Raw genomic sequence first — 26,518 nt, 5'->3', positions numbered from 1 at the left:
ATGTATAAAATATGTTTGTATTCCTATATAAACGTAATAATATACATTTATATTACATTCAGTATAATTGCTGTTACTTTCAGTATCCCACAAAATGACTCATTTACTTTTGTGTTGTGATGTGTCTAGCAAGGTTTCAAGGGTTTCCAGGTGCCCCCAGAGCGTCACAACACTGTGGTCCCCTTCCAGTTCAATGGAAAAGAGTACACACTGAGCCACGGTTCAGTGGTCATTGCTGCTATCACCAGCTGCACCAACACAAGCAACCCATCTGTCATGCTTGGAGCAGGTGTGTGAACTGGTGGATATTGTGACTGTCACTTTTCTCTTGACAGAGTTATTAAAGATGAATGCTGCTGTTGCAGGAATCCTCGCTAAGAAGGCAATAGAGCTTGGCGTGAGTGTGAAGCCGTACATAAAGACCAGCCTGTCACCCGGCAGTGGAGTGGTCACGTACTATCTAAAGGAGAGCAGCGTTATGGACTACCTCTCCAAGCTAGGGTAGGCTGAAATTCCATCTTGTCCTCTTTATTTAATCAGGCAGTCTCATTCAGATTCAAATCTCTTTTTCAAGAGAGACCTGAGAACAAGAAGCAGTCACAAGAGACAATCAGCAACAAAGACAACAGAACTACATAATAGAATACAAGAAACAACAGATTAACAAAAACATTTACAGTAGTCACAAAATACATCTAATAATAAAGCTTTAAAATATCCAAGGAAAATGTAAGAAAATACCGGGTTCCACTCCTTTAATCAGTTTTGCACAAAAATTGAAGGGGTTCTCCCCTTGATTTGCTGGAGTTGGAGCAGGTTAGAACACACTGCCAGCGTGAGACCCACGTCTTTGCGGAGTGTGATCTAGAGACTATCTAGAGGCCTATTTGTCATACGTGCCACACGCTAGGCTGAATCTGAATATGACTTGAAAAATATAAATATATTTTTTCAACCATTTCAGCAGCTGCATGTGGAGACAGTGACACTTAATTAATGGCGTTGTCGAGAATAGATCAGAAATTAATTAATAATGAAGAGAAATCCAACATTCCAGTAACCTGCAAACTCTATGTAGAGAGACAGAGCTGCAGCCGGTTTGAACACAGACACATGCTTCTCTGCAGCAGCTCAGCGACAGGCAGCATAGGACTTGATACTTACTCCTACATCCGCTAAATAGATATGTGTTCCCAACAGGAAGTATCAATGTATGTGTCAGTAACAAGAAATTGCAGTAGAGAAATACCAATAAAATTTAGAAATAGAAATACCAAACTGACCCACCTGATGGTTTGTTACACAGAACTGTGTGGGAAGGCTTTGTTGGAAACACTTTGGAAAAGAGCGGATGCTTTTAAAGAATAACTGGCAGGTGATTGGATGAACCATTTGTCTGTCATATGACATAGCAGGAGAGCTCATGAATATGTAGTTTGTCCACCAAATGTATTTTTACACTGTAAAACATATTGGCTCTTTCCTGTATTAATACCGGCTTTAAAAATCTGTGGTCAGGTTTGTGTTCCTAGTATTTTTACACAGTTGCATACAGGCACAACAGCACCGTGTACACATGGAAACATGCATAGATTACCACACTGCAGTCAGATGAAGTTAGTATGAAGCTTATTTATAAACAATCATTTTGTCCTTCCTGACAGGTTTGAGGTTGTTGGCTATGGTTGCATGACGTGTATCGGCAACAGTGGGCCGCTCCCAGAGCCGGTGGTGGAGGCCATTACAAAGGTACCAGTGGTTTAGTTACTGTTTCCACATATATCATTTCACCTCCTCACTTTTCCCGCTCAACTTTTTTGTTTCCCAGCATTCCTCACTCTTACTCCTCATGTAAGAGGAGTATTGTAGCCACTAAAAGTCTGTGTTTTTCTATTTCTTCTCTCTCATATAACAAACTACTGTAAAAAGTAAGTCCTTTGAAATGATCTCACTCCTGTCACACATTTATCTGTTTCAGGGAGATGTGGTTGCTGCAGGGGTGTTGTCAGGAAACAGAAACTTTGAAGGGCGAGTCCACCCCAACACCAGAGCCAACTACCTGGCTTCTCCACCCCTCGTCATCGCCTATGCTATAGCAGGCACCATGATGATAGACTTTGAGAAGGAGCCCATTGGTGAGTTGTGTACAGTACACCCAAAACAACCATCCTAATTTTTTTGTAAAAAAAAAAACAAAAAAAAAAACTTCTATTTATCACACATTGAACACAACAGTTCTACTCCTTAGTCAACAGTTTGTCACATAATGTGCTGCTAGAAGTTTTAAAGTCCAGAATCTGACTCTGCTCAACCAAGTGAATGAAACAAGAACAATGAAGTCATTCTGAGATGTTTGTATAGAAAAACATCTGTCTGAGTCATCGGGGGAGGAAAGTTTCACGCTCAGTATAAAAGCAGATTGGTCACACTCTTACTCTTGGGGCTGTTGTGGCTCACGAGGTAGAGCAGGCCGTCGGTGCTTCCATCCTTAACCCTCCATTTAGACTGAGCAGATCAGATATTTACAGAGTTGATCTGTCGAGCAAGCGACAGCTTAAAAAGGTGTGTGTGTGTGTGTGTGTGTGTGTGTGTGTGTGTGTGTGTGTGTGTGTGTGTGTGTGTGTGTGTGTGTGTGTGTGTGTGTGTGTGTGTGTATTGAAGCACAGACACACAGTACAGAAACGTTACATTATCCAGAAGCCCATAATGTTTGTTCCTGCAAAACGGAAAAACATTTCAGACTGTGTTACTGTAGCCCACTTGTTGAATGGGTGCATCCGACTCTAACTAACGCTGGGTTATCTTATAATGCAGTAATCATCAAAATCATGACACATTTTTATGACACTCATGTCTGATAAGTATTTGTATTCTTGGTTGAGTTGCCTAACATCATAGCTCCTGAATGGAGAAGCTCTGTTGTCAGACCTTCACTTTAGCTCATGAATGCACCACCATGAAGGATTCATAAATCACTCCACCAATCAAACACTATTAAAGAAATATTTAACATAAACCAGTCCAGACGTGTGTTTCATTATAATGCATTAGCTGTGTTGGCTATAATCTCTTGGTTTCAACTTTCAACGCCTTATTTCACTCTTTGCAAACAAATACATTTTAGCCACACACCTGCCTGAGTTGCATGTGCTGCAGTAACTGAGTGGGATTAGAAGCTTCTCTGTGAGCTGCGTTTTCTAGTAGACACAGCAAATAACCTTGGTTACAGTCTGTGCCTCTAAACGGCATGAGCCTCTGCGTGCACCTTGGTCACCACCACAAGGAAATCCTCAACCTGTGGGTAACACTGATGACTGTAGGACGAACAAAGCATTCACTGGGCTGATTGTGTACAACCACTGGACCGGTCCTTGAAGGTCTATTTTTAGACCTCAAAGGGCTGTTGTGACTCTTAATTTTTATGCCTCCACGCCGGCAAACTGCCAGGGCCGTTTTCAGGTGGCCGTCCGTCTGTCCCATTCTCTCCCATTCTGAGGGAGTTTCTTCAAATTTGGTACAAACGTTCATTTGGACTCAAGGACGAACTGATTATATTTTGGTGGTCAAAGGTCAGTGAGACCTCATAAAACACTTTTTAGCCATTACTCAAGACTTCACACAGCAATTATGAGAAAATATCACAGAAATAGTTCATATTTTATGTGACTCTTGATAAACAGGTATTTGTAATCAGAAACTAGTCTGAGTGGTGGAGGCAGACAACCACAAGGAGGTGATTCTAGTTTTGTGATTTCAGTCTTTTGTTTTCCTACTTCAGCTTCACAGTTACTGAGGCATAGGTCAAAGCTTGTTTTGTCATAAACTCGTTAAGTGTTGTCCTCTCGTTCTCTGCAGCCATTAACTCTGAAGGCAAAGAGATCTTCCTGAGGGACATCTGGCCCACACGAGAGGAAATCCAGGCTGTGGAGAGAAAGTTTGTCATTCCATCAATGTTCAAAGAAGTCTATGAGAAGATTGAGGTAGTGTTTGCCTTCAGTCTGCATTTACAGTTTGATACAGATGCAGTTGACATGACTCTTTTTGACAACACTGTGCTGTGCGGTTACAGAAAGTGAATGAACGCTGGAACGCTCTGGTTGCTCCCTCGGACAAGCTTTATACCTGGGATCCCAAATCCACGTACATCAAGTCGCCACCGTTCTTCGATGGTTTGGTAAATAACAAATCAAAGTTACACAACTACCTGTCAGTTCTTACCACTGCTAAAGTGGGAGATGGAGCCCAAATTAAAAATGAAACATCCAGTGACAAATAATTGTCAGTGTACTACATGACACAGCATTATACAAATTAGATTTTACATATAATGGACTTTTTGTTTGAGTTGCCAAATCAAACAATGTTGGATTTACATGTGAAAATTAAGTTGCAGAGTTGTCCTTATTTTAGTGCATTACTAATGACAATGAAATAAAAATGGAAGTTTCCATGGTCATTTTCATAATGGTAATATTCTCCATATCCTCTTTGTGCATAGTTCAATCATTAAACCCACTGTGTGGGATGTGAGACCCAGCTGGCTGAAATGCACCAATCAGAGGGCTCCATTCCATAACAAGCTTATCTTTACCAATGATTTGCTTCAATTTCTATTTTGACATTTTGTTTTCAGACAGGAAACATAAATATACAGATAACATGAGGCATACAGAAATGGAAAATGAATTTTTTAAATGTGTGTTTTTATTAGTTTTTTCTTTTTAACTATGTTCATATTAACATTGGCAGCCCTGGACTTCCACACTACTAACATCACTGCTACTTCTACTACCCTGAAGATGATTCACTATCTCCCCCACAGCATTTATGTAGTTTTAGCATCAGACAGTGGTATCATTAATATTAACATTATTATTACTGTGTGGTTGTGCCTCTCTCATCTGTTCTTGATTCAGACCATGAAGCTGCAGCCTCCTAAGTCCATAACTGACGCCTACGTGCTGCTGAACTTTGGAGACTCGGTCACCACAGACCACATTTCTCCTGCAGGGAACATCGCCAGGAACAGCCCCGCAGCACGCTACCTCACCAACAGAGGGTGAGTGACCTCAGCAGCAGTCTGCATGTAGGTTACCTTAATGAGTCACTGTGAATAAGTCCAACTAAAGCACGGTTTAAAGTTCTCCGGCACTGTGCCGGAATTGCGGCGCAGGGCCAGGGCCATCTTAGATTCGAAAATAGATCATTATTATTTTATTATGTATATGGAAAATATTCTTGCGTTTTTTTTTTTTGTTTGTTTTTTAACTGTCACGTAGCAAGAATATGGCTATATATATATACATATATTTATACAGCCATAAAGAACCCTATATTTTGTATTAATCAAGTGGACCTACTTTATTAATAAAAACCTTTGTTTACACTTTGGCTCAGTGAAGTGTAAGGTCAATAATGCACGTGACTGCACTACTTTGAAAAAACCCTGCAATCAATCGGCTGTTCGTTTTGTTTTCATATCATCGTCGCAATCTTTTGGACTAATTTGGCAGTTGTTTGACAACAGTAAGTCTATTTAGAGACCAACAGAGGAACGAGTGTTGAAAAGTTAGAAAGATAGGCATATTGGATAGGCTATTTTTTATGTCTTTGGACAATTACAAGACTATGCTTTCCGACCGAGGAATGGATGAGTAGATAATGCATTTTTCTTCCATTTGGACCTTTCAAGTTAACGTAAGGATTCCCTTTTAGAAACGATTAGATTTGGTGTTCTTCTCCATCTGAAACACGTATGCAATATGCTCCTCAGCCTACAGCTAACCCTCGAAAACGTTTCATGCACAGAACTTTTCCTTGCTTTAAACCCTGCTAAAGGCAACAACCAATTGTTCTTTGTAGCTGTGAAGTACAGCCTAAGATATGCTTGATTTATATAGCAACACTGACTTCACTCTGTTTTAAATCATGGGTATTTATATCCCACTGCACAGGAAATGTGAATCTACTTGTCAGTTTCCTTTATCTCCTACCTGAAATCCAAGTTATGAGCTGTGTTATGAGATGTGGCACTTCATAGCCGTCTTAGACGGAATGAGAAGGTTTGCTCTACGGAGGATTATCGCTGTGCGTCACCAGCTGTTCCCGCCCTTACTTTTGCATCACAAACGCAGCTCATGTTGCCTAGCAACATTGACAACACGTAACTTTATTTCACTAAAACTCCTTGTTTTAACAGCTGTACTGTTAGCTGTTGAACTGAGCTGCAACCAAACCTGAGCTGTTTGCTTTCATTACTAGCACAATGAATCTTGGGATAGGTTGGACCACGAATCCTGTTGGATCCTTTATTGTCCAGGAAAAGGAGGACACATTTGAAGGAGCCTTTGAAATGTGACAGTGTAGTCGCGCCACTGTGACGCAATCTGTCTTCAACTGCAGCCTTTGAGGGATGTGGCCCCTGAATTGGGACACAGCCATTGTGTGTATGTCTACAAAAGCAGCAAGAATTAGCTACTTATAGTCATTAATCAAACTAACACAATCAACTCCACTCAGAAAACAAGACAGTGGGCTGAATGTAACTGGAAAAAATAGATGATAAAAGATCAAACCTTTTATAAGCTTTCTGTTTAACTCTGTGTTCTGACAGTTTGAACCCTCGAGACTACAACTCATATGGCTCTCGTCGAGGTAACGACGCTGTGATGGCCAGAGGGACGTTTGCAAACATCCGTCTCTTTAACAAGTTCCTCAACAAGCAGGCACCGCAGACCATCCACCTGCCGAGCGGAGAGACGGTCAGCATGAAACACCTTTCCACCACTCTGTTATCAGATGTCATTCTCACTCTCTGCCTTTGTCTGATCTCAACAAAAAGCTTTTCAGTCTTTGACTCAATGAGAAGGTAGAGTCATACACATGGGGTTTTTGGTGTCCCAGTTGCTGTTCCAGATGAAACCTGATAATACATAGTGAAATGTTCATCTCCTACATCACACTGTGAGATACAGTTTACATCTCTGGAGACCAAAGACAGTCTGCATCATGCCCATGACAGAAAAGAAAGACGTTTAAATCAGATCATTCCAGCAACTATGGAACCTCAAGAACTAAATCACATGTACAGTTATTTTCATAATTGATTTGGTTGTCTAAAAATGTATGAAAATGTTTAAATATATTAGACGACTTCAGTCCAGAAAACCCAAAGATATTCAGCTTACAAACAAATAAAATAGGGAAAAGCGAGACCTCGCATTTTAGAAGCTGACGTCAGACAATGTTTGGTATTTTTATTTGATCATTTACTGCAATTATTAATCAAAAAGTTATCGAAAACATTTTGTTAGTCAGCAAAACGATGAGCTTTCAGCTGACACTTTTTTTCAGTCAAAGACCTCAGTGTTGCTTTATATCATTTCTGTTACTCATGGACTAAGTCGTGCATGTTTCACTCTTTGTCCAGCTGGACGTGTTTGATGCTGCAGAGAGGTACCAGCAGTCTGGAATCCCTCTGCTGGTCCTGGCAGGGAAGGAGTACGGCTCCGGGAGCTCCAGAGACTGGGCAGCAAAAGGACCTTTCCTGCTGGTGAGGATCAATGACCTTCCGTTTCCTGCCCATGACAGAAAACACACATTAATGCTTTGTAACAGACACTGACAATGTGAGCTCAAACTAGTTTAGAAAAGGTTTGGGCAATATACTATAATATTAAATATCATGGTATATCATGTGTGTAGCTGAGTTATCATCAGCTGACTGAAGTATGGAACTTTAGTCATGTAATAGATCTCCTCCATGAGTTGAGATTGAAAAAAGGTGTTTGAGCGGGTGAAGATTGAAGGTGTTGTTTTTGTTTTGACAGGGAATTAAGGCGGTTCTAGCAGAGAGCTATGAGCGGATCCACCGCAGTAACCTGGTTGGGATGGGAGTGATTCCTCTGGAGTATCTCTCAGGGGACACTGCTGGCAGTCTGGGGCTGACCGGCACAGAGCGCTACACGATCATCATCCCCAAGCAGCTCACACCCAGGATGATTGTGGATGTGAAGGTTGGTTAACGACAGTTTCTTGGAGATTAGGGACTTAATTCCACTCGTAATGAAATGTCGAAATACGTGATGATGTCTTTCTGTCCCCGACAGCTCGACACGGGGAAAACCTTCCAAGTGCGAATGAGATTTGACACTGACGTGGAGCTGGCGTATTTCCACCACGGAGGAATCCTCAACTACATGATCCGCAAGATGTCTGAGAACTAACTCTAACAGCAACAGCACAGACAGAGAGAAACATGTTTAATTTGTCTAATTATCAGCTACAGTCCAACATGGAATCAGTGTAATGCAGTAGTTGACAGAGGAACACCGTCCAGGATCAGTCCAGGGGTTCTCCATGTTTGGTGCAGAACACACAACACACACACACAACATCTTCCCATGAATGTGAATGGGGAAAGAATATTCTCATTTTTGAGATTGCTGCTACTCGTCATGTTTGAAACACACAGCAGACCTGGGGTGAAGATGCACATAAATATATGAATATATATATGAGATGTGAATATTCAGTGAAGATATGCAAGATAGGAAGATGTTTGATTTAAAGATGCCACATGAAATAAGTCAACTTTGTTTCACCTCATTCAGATGTCCTCCAGTGTTTCACTCTCATCCCAACCTGCTATCTGTGTCTGTCTGTGTTTCCTGGTTCACTTTGTACGGTTTCAGAGATGTGATACATCTGGAATCAAGGAGACGGATTATTCTAGTTTATTACTGCTTAACTCTTATTTAGTATTTCATCAGTTGGTACCTCAGTGCTGTGTTCTTCAGTGCTGTGGTCTCCAGGACTGAAGACTTCCGTACTGCTGTGTACAGTACTGTGTTTTTGTCCTCTTGTAACAGTATGGAGAGCTGTGTTTTAATTGTAGGTCCTTGTCTCGTTAGCGGTTTGCATTCCCACAAGGACGCGTGTGTACGTCATACACATTCCAACCAATAGTTTTGCACTTGTCCACTGATCTACAGGTATAAACAATGTGCTAACAAAGGAAGTGAAGAAGAAGCCAGGAAACATGGATTTAAACAATGCAGGTTTTAAAATTGGAAGATAATGTTTTACAAGGACAGAGATGTATTCAACACATTTGCTTGTGTTGAAACTGTGTGTCATAAGAACAGATCAAGTTTTGACAGCCACAGTTATGAAAACAAGACCCAGGTTGTAATAAAGCAGAATTATTCTTTATGTTGAGATTTAAGCTTCCTGTTGGTTCCTCAGACATTCCAGACTTAGTTGTAAACCTGCTTTTTGTCAATGTGTCAACTTAATGTTATCAGCTGCCTTAATAACTTCACGTGTCTGATCATCTTGTTTGTATTTATCCTAAAACACTGATCATTGTGATTATGAAAACTGACTGTTGAACCTTTAGTCTGAATGCATTAATCCACAGAATCCTGATAAATAAAATGACTTGTGATTTTTACTTCATTTTCCTGTCATTGATTTGCTTCAGCTTTGTCAAATTTGATCAAGTCTATTTATTTGTAGAAGGCACCAATATAACAGTGTATTATTAGTCAGTTTATAGCTCATTTTCATCTACAGTCCCTCAGCCCTTAAACTTCAAACACTAACACAATTATGAGGCTGTATTGGAATGTTATTTTTGATACACTTGAGAATATGAGTCTGAAAATAGTCCCAGAAAGCTCTTTAATTCCATAAATAGTCTGTGGGCTGACGGTGCTTTGCTCACCAATCCTGAACAAAGTGAGTTTTTGAGCTGCTGGCTATCACCTGCACTATTTTTAATTTGACGTGAGTAGAGGAAGTGAGAGCTTTGTGGTCAGCTGAGTTGTCTGCTTTACCTTCCTGTTGTGTGTTTTGTCTCGTCCAACTGCTGATTTTAGCCACCAGAGGGCACTGTGAGCAGGATTCACCAGACTGTACAGACTAATGACAAATCAGTTATGAAATGCTAACAATACAACCACCAATTTTGTATTTCAGTCATACTGCAATATTTCATGCACTAATTGAAATATTTAAAATCAAGTCGAGTTGCATTATGGGTAACGTAGGCAACAGGTTTTGACAAGGAAGAAGAATATCTGTGGTTCTGCTGCATCAATTTAAATATGTTTTTAACTGTCCATCATGAGTTGTAGAAGCACAAGGCTTTAATATAGTTTCTCCACGCTGCCATGAATAAAGTTCTGCTGGGGAATTCATACATAAAGCCACATTTAAACACATGAGTCTAAAAATTGTGTAATCAAACCAGACAATCAAATATCAGAATTCTTGTACTTGAAAATGTAATCTACAACAGGTTAAAAAGCCTCAGTGTCCTCAGAGCTACCACTCAGTTTTTTTTCATTAAATGGAAATAATGTAGATGTAGCTGGAGAAAACAAAGTGCAGATTTTAGCACAAAGTCAGCACAATGTTTTTTTCACTCATAAATATCCACAACCATGTGCGTAGTAAGAAGAGAAAATGATAATAGTTAATGGAGGGGAGGATGACCTCTGGCTGCTACAGTGAAAACAGAGATGAATGTCTTCATTGTTGTCCTGTTGGCTTTCTCATTAATTGTTAATTATCCTAAATGGGCTTATTGGAGTTGATCTTTGCTTTTGTGTCTGGACTACTTTCTGAATTATAATACCTTTATACTGGGACAGAATCATTCCTATACAGATGCTGTTGAAATGAGAAATGACTGGTCTATATGGACTCTATAGATGTAGTAGCAGAAGGAGGATCTTCTGTGTGTGGTTCATGTTTCACCAGCCATTTGTTTGTGACTCAGGTCATCAGAGTAAAAAGAGACAGAGGGATGGAAAAAGCTGGGGTGGGGGAGGAGTGGAGTTTGACATGAGAAGCCAGCTGCACGTGTTGCACACACATGCATGACCCTGCCAAGGTCCAGTACACCTACAGCATGTGCTCACACTCACATCAAACATATATGTACAGTAAAACCTGAGGGAGCGCTGGACATGGACCTCAAACTCATTTGAAAACATTTGAATTATTCAAATCTCTGAAAACCAATTCACTAAACCCTTTATGTCCAGATCTGAGAGGTGCTGCTCACTACACAGGACATTTTGATTGCTAATGTTGGCTGGTTAGCCAAACTGCTATTTGGATTCATGCTGAGGCTTAGTATGTAATTTAGCAAGTTACTGTGCTGCCAATAGTGTGGTCATGTTGTAATGTTTAGTTAGCATTTTAACATACTAACATTAGAACATCAGTATTCACTTGTACAGTGTTCACTAGTACATTTACTCAAGTACTGTACTAATTTTGAGGTGCTTGTACTTTACATGAGTATTTCCATTTCATGCTACTTTTGACTTCCACTCCATTCCATTATTTGACAGCTTTAGTTACTAGTTACCCAGAGAGCAAAATAAACTCGGCCCACATACAGTATGATTGTCACACACAAAAAATCTTCAGGCTGTCAGACACTACTTGACCAACCAGTGGCTTCCAACCTGTCCTACTAAAATCAGAGTGTAGCCAGGTCACAGTTAACAGCTCCACCAACCTTGATTTTTCCCTCTAAACATCTCACGTGGGTTTCATTTCAATAGAGGTTCAAATGATCCAGTATTTCACTACAAATCAAAGATTAGAGAAAATGTCCAAAAACAAGATTTATGGATCAGAACTTTGTTTTTTCTTTTTGCCTCTCACATTAATCATCTCATCACCACTCAGGTACACTCAGATGTCCCTGTATGTACTTTAAACTAGCTCCAACAGTAACATGCTGCTGACACACTGATGCTCTGACTGATCAGTCAGACCAAACCAGGAATTTTACTTCAATACTTTTAACTACAGTTTGCTGCAAATACCTCTGTACTTTAATTTTTCATGCAGGACTTTTACATGTAATGCCATGTTTTTATATTATTATTAGTATTTTTTTATGTAAGTAAAGGACCTGAACTTCTTCCACCACAAATTATGTTTGAAATTTGTTAGAGAATGTGACACTTTTAACATGCTAACATTTAGCTATCAATTTGCTAACCTTTTATAATAATAAGTTCAGTTTTATTAATGTCTTATTAAATTATTTCATATTTTGTTGGTTCATTTATGTATGTTATTCATATGATCATTTGTTTAATTTTGTCTTGCTTATTCAATATTGGCCACTTTGAGGCTCCATACTGATCATGTCATTGTATGATGCTGTTGTTTACCATTATGTTAGCGTTACTCCAAAGGAACAGGTGAGGCTGCAATCAATTTCAGTCATAAATCTTAGTAGGATTAAGATCAAAGAATTCATTCTTGTGGGATCTTGAATAACCAGCAAATTCAACCACAATCCAGTCCTCAATATCGTCTCTAGATCAAATAACTGGACCAGATACAGTAACTAACATTGCCATCAATGTTGCCAGTATGGCTAAATCAAATGTGGACTAATTATGACTAACATGTGGAGCTACATCTTGATAAGACCCTTAAAATGAATAAAGAGCCACAATGAAAACATTTTTTGGTATAATTTATTCAATAAAACTTAAATCATCCATATTATTAGTGCTATTTGAAACATCAATTAACATAATGACGGAGGGTTGTCACTTTTTCAGCTGTTATTAACCTCCAACTCTAGTCATTCATAAATTAAGTACATGTGTAATGAAATTAGTGTTGTTCATCAGTCACCCCTGAGTACGTCACTAGGTAAGACACAGTAGTCTGTTAGTCTAACATTCACACACTGCTCAACCAATAGATTCAAGTCTGACAGCCACAGTCTAGAGAGGAGGAGGAGGAGGCGGTGGGGTCTGTTTGAACGATGGTTCTTCTCAGTGACGGAGACACAGAAGCTGTATTGAGGTAGAAACATCGCTTTAACACTGGATGCATCGTTATCTGATGAATCTCTCTGACTATTCATTAGAAAGCTAAACCTGAACTGTGCTCAAATCATACAGTACTGCAGGGTTGACCCTTAAAGGAGGAGTTCAGAGAAGCTTTAAAGTGCACCATAACAGCATGATTATAACAACTAATCAATATGGTCCTTATGTACTCATTCCAGTGTGATAATAATAAACCATCTCTAATCATTTTGTGCAAGTGAACGCATCGATGTGCAGCTATGAGCAGAACTAACAGACTGATAATCATAACACTTCTGAAATGAGACACTGACAAACACGAGTTATCAACGTGTGAATGTGATGAACGAGTGACAGATTACAGTTTAAGACGTGACTCCCTCTGAGAAATACTGCATGACAACGAAACCACCAAGAAGTAACATGAAAACACAGAAAGAAAACACACACTCTCTTAATTCATATTCATCTAAGCACCTACAGACATGGTCCATTTTCATTGTGCACTTTTTTTTTTTTTTTACATATCTCTAATAATTTCGTCTTCCCTAATCAGGGAGGTCACAGCAGCACCAAGTGTTCAGCAAGTGGGCTCTTGAATTACGGTTGATTGATTTTACTGAATAGAACTGGACCTGCAGAGTAGTAACAACTGTTCTGTCAAATCCATGAATGCTGTGGACCACATAATGCCCATCACCCACGAGTGGGTATGACATATACAATATATTTCTTTTCTGTTGGGATATTTCTGACCGTTAGCTTACCGGGCTAACATGATGCATTCGCTACACTCACTCTCTCTCCCCCTTCTTTGTGGACACTGCGTATCTACTTGAAACACATGACAAACATGGATGCAGACAATTGGTACAATCAGAAGGTAAAAGAGAATTTCTTAATAAATTGGATTAATAGCAACCAAACCCAAACTTGGCCCTGGGTCCAAAGCTTTACGCAGTGAAGTGGGGCCTGCAGAGTTTGGGTCAGGCAGCAGAAAAAACAAGATGTCAGAAAACAGATGTCTACAAAGGATATGATCCTACAGCACAGAAACACTTGCTAGCACTAAGGCTAACCTTCCTTCATGCAATTTAAAACTTAATAAATAGATGGTAGCTGTTGTAAGATTAGCAGTTAATTTACATGGTGAACCTCCCAAGTTGCGCCTCTCATGTATTACCATTGTGTTTGAGTCACACACCAAAGCATCTGATCTCTGAAACCCCAGTGGGTCATTAAACAACACGGTCCATGTGGATGAAAACATATTTCTAAATTGTGTCTCTTTTTCAGATGCAGTTAGCTTTGCTGGTTTTGTATGACATTAAAATAACATATTTTTTGTATGGAAATATAACATAAAAAGTAACATCAATTTAGACAAATAAAATTAATAAAACTGTTTTAATTTTAGTTAGTTTGTTCAAATTTAACACAGACATTTCATGCGCTTCTCTTTGATTGCATTAGGAAATAATGGTGCACCTTCTTTTTTGTGGCACTGCCGGCAAAATAGCTATTTTTCCAGATGGTTGGTTCCCCGGAGTCTCAAAAGATTATTTTTAATCTTGTGCTTATAAGATTAAAAAGAGAATCTTTTTTGGTTGGTGGCACTTCTAGGCCTCCATACAAAAAGTCACTGAGGATGATGAAAACACCTTGATAGCAGCAGCAAGTGCTGTTAAATGACCCTCTGGGATTTCGTTGACTTGAGTAATGATAATACACAGGTGCAAAGTGCTGGGTGAACCGTTAACCTGATCTATTTCTAGAGTGCAAAACTACACAGGAAGTGCCTGATGACATAGTATTACTACAGTATTGCCATGATTTCAACTTTCACTTTTCTAAAGTATGGCTTTTGCTCTGAGAGGTTGTTGTACATCACATGACATGAAAAGCCTTCGTCACAATGCCGGCCATCAAACTAGACCCGCTGATAGATTCTACTAACATGAGCCGTCAGTAAAAAGATATGCCTGTACAGAGTGGGTACCACTGACCTGCGCCCCAGAAAAATCCAATATGCTTTCCATACTGTTTAGAAAACATCAGATTTATATTACATTTAATATGAAGTAGAAGACTTTGAACAATGTGAAGGTTTTGAATGGGGAACAAGTCATCAGTATAATAAAAAAACATACAAACAGCAGATGTATTAACTGCACCATGAGAACATTTCACATAGAAATAACCCAAGTATTCAAACAGAAGATGTCAGCAGAGAACATCATTATATACTTAAGAAATGTTATGTGTCCCTTAAGGTTAGAAAGTGAGCATGGCTTCTCAATGACAGGCCAGACTGGACCGGCCCCCTGAAAGTGCTTTACTGTAAGACTGATATGAGCTCTCAGCTATTTCTGTTACGTCAGCAAGGCCACCACACTTCCTGCTGCAAGGGTCACTTGGAAAGAGAAAGGAAACGGGACTGTTTGTGTAAGTCAGAGGAAGAGAAGGTATGGTTAACAATGCTCAGACAGAAGGATTCATTCAGTGTCAGACAGTGGCTTCAACTGAAGCCACAGCAGAGAAGTTTTGAAAGATACCGTTTGAGGTTAGAGGAAGGGGAAGTGCTACAGGAGGAAGGACATGACAGCAGACAACTCACTGACAAGTTCTGACTTTTAAGCCACATTACCCAAATGTTCTGTGGAACATGTGTTCTCCTGGGTACCGACACCTTTCCTCTGTTCTCACGTATACAGCCCCTAGAGGTAGTTATTATCCCCACTGCTCAGACATCCTGTTGGAACATGCTGGAACAGCTCAGGGGAAAGAGCTGGCACGGTCTTTCAATATCCACTCAAGCAGACAGCCACCCTGTGGTGAGCTCAGAATATAATCCTTTCATCTCCTGTTGTCCCCAATTTCCCTCATGAAAGCTTGAAAAATGCTCCCAAAAGAGGCTGGAACATACGAGCAACTTGAAATCGGATGGGAAATAAATTTGACTTGTGCGCTTCTCTTAGTGGCATGGCTCTGTGTACATGTGCAAATCTTCCATCACAGTCGACAAGATAAAAAAAGACGTCTGTGTGATCAATGACATTTCAGGTGTTTCTTGAGGTGTTCCTTTGCTAGCTGGTCTCTCTGAGGTCCGTAGATGCAGTTGGCGCGCCAGGAGAACCACACGATGATGGAGATGATGGTGGTCTGGAGGAGGAACATCACCCCATAGGTGGAAGCTATGGTAGGTCCAGGTAGACGGGAGAGGGTGGCAGGGGGCAGCAGCAGAGTCGGACTGAGCAGGATGGCCCTCACCTCAGCCTTGATCATCTGGAGTTCGTCAAGGATGGACAAAAATGTGCAGCAGTGGAACCACTGGTGGCTGTGGCCCCAGATGTCAAAACAACCCGGAGCTAGCCGCTCAGGGAACTTGCTGATGTTGAAGACGGCTGACACCAGCAGCCAGAGGCAGTGGCGATAGAAGAAGGTGGGCATGGAAGTGGAAGCAGCAAAGGAGGAGGAGGTGGTGGAATAAGGCGATCTGGTGAGGAGGCGATAGAAGACCGGCGTGGAAGAGACGAGGAATGGGAGAAGGAAAACAAGGGTCCGGATAACATATCGATGCTTCCTCCACCTCTGACGAGTATTGCAGCAGGATAAGACACAAATGATTGCTACAACACATGCGCACGGGATGTAGAAGGTTTCAAAGAACACACTGAACTCTGGGATTGCATACGATGATGTAATAGCCCCTGCAGGTTCATGGGGGGCATTATGACCTCCTGTCTCCACTATCCCTGCCCGAGGGTGGATGTAGTAGTAGTATGCCAACGATGAGCCAACCGTGTAGGCACTGATGGTGCCATAATCCACAAAGAAGCAGACTTCTCTCACCACCAGAGACATGGAGTTGAGCAGGTGTGCCATGCTGCTGGCCATGAGCAGACAGAACACCCCAATATAGTAGTTCCACAACGGATAGAAGAACGGGGCATCACAATGTGGTGCACCTTCCCAACCAAACACCTCTACAAAATAGTATGAAAAAATGAAAACTGGGAGGAAATGCGTCCAGAAGTTGCCTGTTTCATTGGTAGGTCTGAATGCTGAGAGTAAGCAGTCCCTCAGGCTGTAGTTGGGGAAACGGTATCCAGTCAGGATGAAGTTCTCTATGACTCGAGGCGGCACATCTGTGTGCCTCAGCAGAGGTAACGGCTGACCACAGTTCAGGAGCATGATGGCAACACTTTATGTTGCTGACAGCCAAAGACGTCTGAGGATCTGACCTTTCCAGCAGTTTTTATTGCTTGGCTCTTGACTTTATTGCTGATCACAGCATTTGTGATTACTACCATACAATCTGTTGCACATGAGTGTGTAACACATCAAAAACACCAACCCTGTGGACCTTTGATCCCGGCTCCACCTCCAGCCTTGTGAGCTATAGTCTAGTCTAAAGAGCAAAGCTGGTGTATGGGGAAAGTGTGTATCCAAAAGCCTCAGTCCACCTGCTTGATTAATTTTCCTTTTGGTTTCCTTTTTGGCCCCAGTACAGAAGGTCAGCAAAACATCCAGCACACAGCGCTTATCATCTCCCTTATTTTGCATAGGACATTGTCTGCATGGATGATTCTTTGTTCAGTCATATGCACATTCACGTGTCTTGTTATGCATAGCTCTGCAGCAACACAAAATGAAGGTCACTTATTACTGTTACAAGGTTGAACAGCTCGTCAGTTACTGTGTAAGGTGTCCATACAGCAGAGATGACTTAGAGATGCGTCCATTAAGCTCTGTGGTATGTAGGTCATGCTGGCCATGAGCGCTATATCAGGCTAATGCAGGCTTCTAGTCCTCCTGTTGTTCCTGGTCCTGCAGCCTGTATCCACGTCCGATTTTCAGTTCATCCAGCTCCTATTCCGTTGCAATGCACGGCGCAGGGCAGAGAAGAAGAAATCCTCCGGGACGGACGAGAGAACCGTTGTATGAGCCGGTGTTCAGTCCCTTAAGGCAAGGTCATGTTTAAAAGCGGCTTTTTATGACCGGGGATTTCAACAGATATTTCGTGGGTGAGAGCCAGTGCGCTGCCGTGAGAGTTGAGCCCTGAGAGCCTGAAGCCAGCCGGCATTTCAGCGGAACAGTGAGGAGGACGGAGACTGTTTGACAGGTACCAGCGTCAAGTTACACATGCGATATTACCGGGATTCCGGTTTGGAGTTTCAAAATAAAACTCAGCGGTTGTGATGTAACCTTTTAGAGGTCATATGGCTAGTTTGCACATATCAGGAGGACTAGACAACAGCTCTCTCCTTGAGGGTCGCGAGCGGTCCAGATTGGTTAGACAGGGTCATGTCACCTGGTGGTCAGCTTCCACCTATGGGTCAGGAGCATGACCACTGTAGAGGACAGCCCTGTGTTTCATTCAAACCAAACAAACTTATCCCACCTCCCCATCTAACATAAGAAAACAATCTTCCACCACCCTGGTAGTAGCCCCCCCCTCCAAAGATGGATGCTCCCAACTCCCCCACCCCGTGCCCTAAGTAGGCTACCTATTTTCTGTTTTCTACCTAGACCCAAAGAAGGTCTTTTTCGCCTTCTTTTCCCTCCCAGTAACTCTCAGTAACTCTCAATAACTCTCAATAAGTTAAAATATCATAACACTTACAAAAGCTGTCAGTCAGCCATAATGCTGTTGTTATGTCATGTTTTGTCAAGTTATGTTATATTATGTTACGTTATGTTATGTTATGTTATGTTATGTTATGTTATGTTATGTTATGTTATGTTATGTTATGTTATGTTATGTTATGTTATGTTATGTTATGTTATGTTATGTTATGTTATGTTATGTTATGTTATATCACCCTCTTTGTCTTTGTCTTGTCTCACCAAATAAAAAAAAGACTAAGTAGACATAATTAATATTTTCTCTAGGCCCTTGTCAAATTCAAAATTGCTTCATTGGCATGAAGGTTATGCACAGTATTGTCAAAGCAGAATGTATGTTTAGGCTACAACGTAAATATAATGATCCAGAATGTAAGAAACTGTAATTACAGTGTTACTAGATATTGTTGTTACTAAACTATACCAAACAACAAATGAGAAAAGGAAAAAAACTAATGTTGTAAACAAATATGAAAAAATAAACATGATAATATGAGAAAATTCAATGTAATGGTGAGAACCTCTACCATTACAAGAAAAAACATTCAAGTAAAATGAGATCAGATTTTGAAGGGGCACAACTCTGGTTTTCTTCAGGTAAAAATATTTCCTCATTCAATTTTTCAGCATTGAATTAATAATTTCTGTGTTATTATCTCTATATAGAAATAAAATCTAATCCCCATGGCCTTTCATGCCATTTCTAATAAGTAAAATAACAGAGGTCATTTTGGGACCTATAAATGAGGTCATGAGCCATGACAATATATAATATATATGAATACAAATGATACAAAATCGTAGGCTTGAGTAATAAAGTTAGCAGCTAATGGCTGATGCTTGGAAAACATAAATGTGACATCTCCTCAGAAAGAATGAAACTGCCTTTTTTATTTATAGTAAAATGTAAACAGAATTTGCATTCTGAGTAATAATGCCAAAACATTTTTTATGAGTGAGAGAAATATTGTCAGACACATATTCTAACATACTCTCAGACCAATACAGAATTCATCATTTATGTGGGCAAAAACTGACATTACCATAGAGGAGACAACCAGCAGAACAGATGTGAAATTGTACTGAATTTCCTCAAATCCTAGTCCTCTTTTTCATTATTTGATTTGTCATAATAACTATTACATCTCACCTTGAAATATATATTATTCTGTTCAATGTTTATTTATTTCTTTCATGGTAGAATGCCTTAATGTATCCTGCATTAAACTGTACATAGTGTAGTACAATAATATCAAAAATCCTGTTTTTTTACCCCTTGCATTCTAAATTATTACATTCAAACTGTAAACATGTCTTGGCAATACTGTGATTAAAAAGCATATTTGAATTTGAAAAAAAAAACTAAAAAAAAACTGACCCTTTTATTTTGAACGCAAATTCTCTTAGTTTCCGGTCTCGTTCTGGCTCACTGCGTATCTTAAGGCAGTTCAGCGAAATACCGAAGTAACTCAAAGCTTTAATTAGTGAATCATTCATTTTTCTTGCGTGTTTGTTAGTTGTCCCTGGCAGACAGGAAGACAGACAGAACCGTGAAAACGGAAGAACGGCACGAATAAAGACACGCCGTGCTGTGCCGTGCTAACGGTTTTTCCGTTATCTGCTTTAAATGCACAGAGTGTCTCTTTTGAGTAATCGTGTTAGAGCACCAATGTGTCCCCTCCTCCCCTATGTGTCTTTGAATATGTCATGTTTTTACAAAGTGCCTTACCCTGTTGTGCTTTGTTTATTAAACAGACACTGTCGGTTATGTTACAACACAATTCATACACAGCATTTCATAGCATTTTAGTGCATCAGATAACTGCAATAACCTTTCCAATGTGGATACAAACACCAAAATGTGTATGTTTATCCTTCAGGGGCCATTCATTTGAAAAATCCCATTAGCCAGTTGAAATTTTAAAAATTTCAATATGGCCACTGTTTCTGGAATAGGAAACACATGGGCCCATTTTAGCCCCGGAATTAATAATTAATAACCCCCAGGACAGATTTAAATGACTTTGTAATTGAATCTTATGTTTTAGACCATGAGGATGTCAAATTCACAACACTTACATTTCCTCAGAGCTTTATTGGTGTGATTTCTAACATGTAATGTGAAAAATTCTGCATAAAACACAATGTATCTGCAAATCATTTATTATGAATGATGAACCAAAAGTTCAGTAAGAGTCGACAGTTTACTTGTTTACTTGTCTTAACATTAGCTTGCTAGGCTACCTTGCTAGCACTAGGCTGGTTAGCAAGCTTTTTTGTGAGTAATATAGGCCTATAGGCTTTTTTTTGTGTGTGAGTGATATTTTTGCTGAAATATACTTTCATTAAATTTTCACAGTGACTAAATTTCACCCTCTACAATGTTAAAATGTTTTTTTGACACCTGGATTATTCATATTTGAAAATAATGGATGAACTGATTGCAAAAAAAAAACCCAAACATTTCCTTGCCAGAAATGGTGGCCATCTTGAAGTTTCAAGTGGCTTACATGTTTTTAATCAATAAATATTAGAAACTTAAGTTGATTTTCAAGTCAGTTTTTCATTTATTATAATTTACTGATTTATGGCAGCAGTTTTCCATCTACCTTTCTATCTAACTAGGCAGCCATTTTATTGGTAATATTTAAAACAAAACACGTTTATGTTGAATCAAGTTGCCACAAAGATAAATGTGTTGCCAAGGTAACTTATTTTGAAGGATCAGTGTGGCTTAATTTTTCAACATTACATACGGAAGAAACAGTGTTGCTTCCTCTATTATTTCCTGTGTATCAGTAAGCCAGGCCCACAGGCCAGAAACCCTCCATGTCCCCCTTCACCCTCCAGCTCTGACTGCTGTGGCCAGATGTCAGGAAGTCTTTGAAGCAGCAGGATGGGGTGGGGCTGGGTGGAATGGCCATTTTCCAAATCCCCCCGAGGAATAAGAACCAGGCCACACTTCAGTGCACAGCAGAGTAAGACAGAGCTACAACATGCCTTTTGAATCAGTGATTGACAGGCTGTAATGATTTAATGGATGTGGAGCCAGTTCTTATGACATAATGGATGTAAATGGTTGGGTAAATTTACATTACAGCCATACATTACGCTCTGGACACATTACTCTCTGTAGGACATTGTTAGGATGTTCTACAGAGAGGAACATAACAATAGCTGTTAGTGTACATTCTAGGCCAACTGGGAACATTTATGCAATCAGCAAATATTTTTTTGTCTTAATAGTGACTTCCATGAAAAGCTCTCTAGGAGCCTCTTTGAGCACCTTTGGGTCCCTGTCAGGAGCCCCTGGTGTTTCTGTAGACTGTTCAGAGCTGGTTTGGTCTTTAGCACTCTGGCTCTCTAACATGATTATTAAAAGCTCTGCAGCAGCTTTGAGTTAGTCTTCATGTGTAAACAAGACAGAAAGACTTGTCACACTCCAGACAAATATGCAGCAAGTCAGTCACTTGACTGGTCATGTTTTTGCAGAGGAGAAAATGCTGCCTTCAAATATTCATGTCCTCCAGCAATGAAACGAGTGAACCTCATCCTCCCCCTTTTTATTTCATGACAGTAGGATATTCTCTTTCTGGGCAGCCCCCTCCCTCCCTGACAGTTGAGGTCATGTATGATCAGACTGGACACTGGATTCAATGACAGGCTGCAGGTGCTGAATGTTTGCTGAAGGCCTGTACATGAGGTGGAAGTTGAAGCCATTGCAATACATTAGAGGACATGATGGAAAAAGGAAGAGCAGGACAGAATTGCATGAGTAAACTGTAACAGAGATCACAGAAAACTTTTCAAAAGTGAGGGCAGTCACTGACTGATAACTACAGCACTGCAGTAACGTGCAGCACAGTCACAACATGCCCAAGTTAACAGGAACTTTCCGTCTGGTGAATCATAGAGTTTATATGGTAGAAGACAGTTCTTCAGTGCTGCAATCTTCCTTGAACAAAAAATATAAATCTACACTTCTTATTAGCTTGAATTGGATTAAAAAATATGTGGAGACACTTAAACCAGAGGCTGGGTAACGTTCTGCTTTTCTGGGCAAACTTAAGCATGTTTCTGAAGCCTGTTTGACATCTGTCACTGGTCTGTATCATGGAATCTGCTTTCATTTTAACCGATGCGTCAGTCCACACTGACACTGAGATGTACAATGTTTCTGAACACCATGGGTCATGAGTCAGTCGATTGAACAGATGGACATTAAAGTATTACTTACAGACAGCTGTAGGCCTCTGATTCATCTTCACCCAACTCTAAACAGTCAAGTTTTAAGTTAAAAATATACACAATAACAAAGACAGTGTTGGGTGACGTCATGAAATAGCGTGGGATCATGGGAGTTGTTGTCTTCACCACCATTACCGTAAGCTCCTCCCGGTTTGGATTCCTTCAGTGTCAGTGGGTCAGGAAATCAAACAGCCCTGGTGATTCTAACCATTAAAAACACTGAATGAAGCAGTTTGACATTTAAAGTCAGTGTTTGAGCGACGCTGTACGGAGGACAGAGACTCAGGGAAGAGTTGGAGCTGAGATTGATGCTGACCTTTGTTCTGATTGTTTCTCTGATAACTTATGAACCAGACGTTCATCAGGTCTTTACCAGCAGCTGAATTATCCACAGAGGTGTCCTCCTCTCCATAACAAACACACCAGGGGATTCAAACCAGTAGAAACACCCAGAAAACAGTTTGACTTTAAAACTCAAAGATTCAGCGACGCTCTTCAGTGACACAGGACAGGACGTCTCCAGCAGCTGGGAGCTGAGCTGTCTAACATTTCCTCAGCTTGTTTCTCTGATAACTTCAGATCCAGACGTCCGACGACTAAAATCCTTCATCTGGTTCAAATATAGAGTGAAAACCACCAAGGTGTAAAAAGTGTATGTGGCTTAAAACTAGATAAAAGTCAATGATGACACATGATCATAGAGGATTTGATGTCATTGACAGACAACCAATGACATGTATTATTACCATTGTTAAAATCACAGATATCTCTGGATGAGAACTGATAGAAACATTTGGGAAAATGTAAGAACACAACTCAACAACATATACAACATAGGCCTAGTTGTTTTTAGACATTTTACTGTGCAAAATTTACAGATTATAACTTAAAGTAAATATGAAATGTTTTATCAGCTGAGGAAGCAGAAACAACGTTCATGTTCAAAACCTGCAGCTAAACCAAGAACAAGAACAGAATAACAAGATCCAGTATGAAATGATGACTAAATATATATTTGACACACTGATGTATTGTTGTCTAACTGTCACATATTTTTTTCTCACTGTAGGTCCAATACAGAACTCTTAAGCTTCAAATATTGATATGATCTGCATTAGAGTTAAACTGGGGATTTCCCCTGTAAGTGATGAAGAGTCACCACTCTGTTGCTGTTGTTGAGCTATAAAAGCACACTGTGTCTTTGTGTGAATGTATTTACTAGACAACAGCCCAGAGTCATTTTGGCCATTTAAGAATTTATATGAATTATCTACAGCTGATCTAATCTGCTGCCAGTGACGTTTGTTGTTTTACCCAGTGAAAGCAGCAGCTAACCCAAATTGTAATACAAAATAATAATGTCAGGATAGGATTTAAACCTCCTCACCATGGCAGTCATGTAGTCTCCTTCATTGATGTGGAGTGGGCAGTGGGAGGTGTAGATGGGTGGTGGGGAGACAGTGCCCCTGTGGTCTTGTTCATCACCCCCTGACTAGAACCCTCAGAAGCTGGCATGGATACACAAGGGGGCACAGTCAGTCACAGCTGAAGAGGTCAATCATAGTTTTAACTGAGTGTTAGCCTGTTAGACTGATAGTAACATCATAAACTAAAATAAGTTGTTAAAGTTAAACCTACAGCAGATCTCTTTCTGAGATTGAGGTCATTAGATCAATATCAGACTCGTTACAGAGCTGGAGTAAGGATGTCATTAGCCTAGCTTAGCATTACCAACACCTGTAAAGCTAACTGTGTGTGTGTGTGTGTGTGTGTGTGTGTGTGTGTGTGTGTGTGTGTGTGTGTGTGTGTGTGTGTGTGTGTGTGTGTGTGTGTGTGTGTGTGAGGAAAACAAGCTTGAAACCTGTGAATGAACACACCCAGACAGAAGCTGTCGGCTTACCTCCCACCATTCAACAGTAGACGACAGACTTTTACTTCATGCACACACACACACACACACACACACACACACAGACCTCTCCATTCATAGTACTGTTGTCTGAGGGGAAGATATAGACATAGTACAACAGGTTATTTCACAACAACTCTTGACATAACCTCCAGGTCATCCTGTTCTTCAGTTCACATACACTGTACATTCAGAGAGTGCATCACTAGGCTCTAATGCTCCAATAGTTTTTGAACAAGAAGTGTTTGTTTGTTTCAGTACAATTTAAAACCAGCTGTTGTTCTCACATTTAAAATAACCACACCAGATATTTGACCTAAAACAAGCCAACTGCTGCACTCCACCCCTATGAGGCCATGTTAATGTACATGTTAACATGCTCACAACGACAATGCAACATTTAACAACCATTATGTATTAAGCTCAACATGGAACATTGAGAGTAGCACTATATGGTAAACGTTGGCATGCTAAACTCTATGCTTGTTAGTATGCTAAAATCTGTGTTAGCATGCTAACATTTGCATATTAGCACTAGACAGGAAGTGATTCATTTGTTGCATGCACCAGAGGATGGTCTGTGAAATGTAAAACTGTGAAGGTGTCACAACTCATGTGGTGCTGAAATGTTTTTATTTTTAAAGTTTATATAAAAACCTGTGATATCTTGCACTTGAAATGTTGCTGTTATTGTCTGTGAAATATTCATGGATGTACATGTGCTAGGGTTGGTCATTTGATTAAATATACCATAGAGTACACCAACCATCAGATATTCTTACATTTTATGTTTAAGTGTATGAGGCAACTGTTGGTAATGCTGTGTAAATTAATAAGGTAAACATGGATTTATGTTGGATTCATTTCTTAGCTGACTTTCTGTAAAATTTACCATCATCAAATAAAATTATATGTGACCATATTACAGGAGAAAAGTTTCTGTACTTCTGTAAATAATTTATATTTGATACATGTTTTTATGTTTTCTTCTGCACACTTATGGAATCCCCTGCATTAATGTTATTAATTTCTAATTTTTTATCATTTCTGATAGTGCAGCAGATAACTGCAATAATCTTCAAATGTGGATACAAACACCAAAATTGGTATGTTTATCCCTCTGGAGCCATTCATTTGAAAAGTCCCACTAGCCACTTGAAATTTCAAATTTTCAGTTTCTAGTTTCGGAAACACATTTTACCACAGAATTTAACCCATGGGACAGATTTCAATGATGTTTTAATTGAATCTTATTTTTTAGACCATGAGGATGTCAAATTCACAACACTTACATTTCCTCAGAGCTTCATTGGTGTCATTTCTAATATGTAATGTAAAAAATGGTTGATGGCTCATCATTCATTTATAATAAATGATGAAACAAAAGTTCAGTAAGAGTCGACAATTAACTTGTCTTAACATAAGCTCGCTAGTCTAACTTGCTAGTGTCAGGCTGGTTAGCAAAGGTTTTTGTGAGTAACATTTTTGCTGAAATATACTTTCATTTCATATTTTACAGTGTACCTAATTCACCTTCTACATTGTTAAAATGTTTAATTCGACACCACAAAAAATAACATTTCCTTGTCAGAAATGGCAGTCATCTTGAATTTTTGAGTGCCTAACATGTAAAGAGTAATACCCAAGGAGGATTTTTGTCTAATTTAGCACTTGTATCCACATTTGAAAGATTACCCTGCGCTATAATACATGCAATACACTATTATTACTATTACTATGTCACTTAATTGACAGAATTTTTTTAGTATTAGCACTTACAAACCACAGGATAGAGAGGAGATGTCTCTGTACTGGTATGTGCCTCTACCTGGTGCATAGCTGAACAGCAGCTCTGCCAGCTGGGCCTCAGGGTTCA

The 26,518-nt window shown here is 39.8% G+C and overlaps 2 protein-coding genes and 1 long non-coding RNA gene across 3 annotated transcripts in view; 1 reads left to right on the top strand and 2 right to left on the bottom strand.

Annotated features, from left to right (window-relative positions):
* aco1 (aconitase 1) overlaps nt 1-9,459 on the top strand; it is a 17,729-nt gene extending 8,270 nt beyond the window's left edge. Inside the window, exons 11-21 of the mRNA XM_022747753.1 lie at nt 130-289; nt 366-501; nt 1,665-1,749; nt 1,979-2,135; nt 3,856-3,980; nt 4,070-4,174; nt 4,917-5,059; nt 6,614-6,761; nt 7,430-7,552; nt 7,830-8,015; nt 8,109-9,459. Of these exons, the coding sequence (XP_022603474.1) occupies nt 130-289; nt 366-501; nt 1,665-1,749; nt 1,979-2,135; nt 3,856-3,980; nt 4,070-4,174; nt 4,917-5,059; nt 6,614-6,761; nt 7,430-7,552; nt 7,830-8,015; nt 8,109-8,225 (1,485 nt within the window). The 3' untranslated portion in view covers nt 8,226-9,459. The remainder of the gene's footprint in view (nt 1-129; nt 290-365; nt 502-1,664; nt 1,750-1,978; nt 2,136-3,855; nt 3,981-4,069; nt 4,175-4,916; nt 5,060-6,613; nt 6,762-7,429; nt 7,553-7,829; nt 8,016-8,108) is intronic.
* Nucleotides 7,500-26,518, bottom strand: LOC111223565. The gene is made up of 3 exons (XR_002665178.1): nt 26,422-26,518; nt 24,121-24,241; nt 7,500-7,577 (listed from the first exon to the last, which is right to left on the bottom strand). It is a non-coding gene; the product is annotated as an uncharacterized LOC111223565 (long non-coding RNA).
* Nucleotides 13,364-17,954, bottom strand: paqr9 (progestin and adipoQ receptor family member 9). The gene has a single exon (XM_022747754.1). It carries the CDS (start codon nt 17,049-17,051, stop codon nt 15,906-15,908), a length of 1,146 nt encoding a protein of 381 aa, XP_022603475.1. The 5' UTR covers nt 17,052-17,954; the 3' UTR covers nt 13,364-15,905.

This window comes from Seriola dumerili, unplaced genomic scaffold (genome assembly GCF_002260705.1).
Source record: "Seriola dumerili isolate Sdu_G_001 unplaced genomic scaffold, Sdu_1.0 BDQW01000111.1, whole genome shotgun sequence".
Lineage (NCBI taxonomy): Eukaryota > Metazoa > Chordata > Actinopteri > Carangiformes > Carangidae > Seriola > Seriola dumerili.
The sequence above is the reverse complement of the archived record's forward strand: the minus strand, read 5'-3'. Positions and strand labels throughout refer to the sequence as shown.

Bases quoted from the DNA above. Each gene is read 5' to 3' on its own strand.
- paqr9 (XM_022747754.1), bottom strand. From the start codon at position 17,051: ATGCTCCTGAACTGTGGTCAGCCGTTACCTCTGCTGAGGCACACAGAT.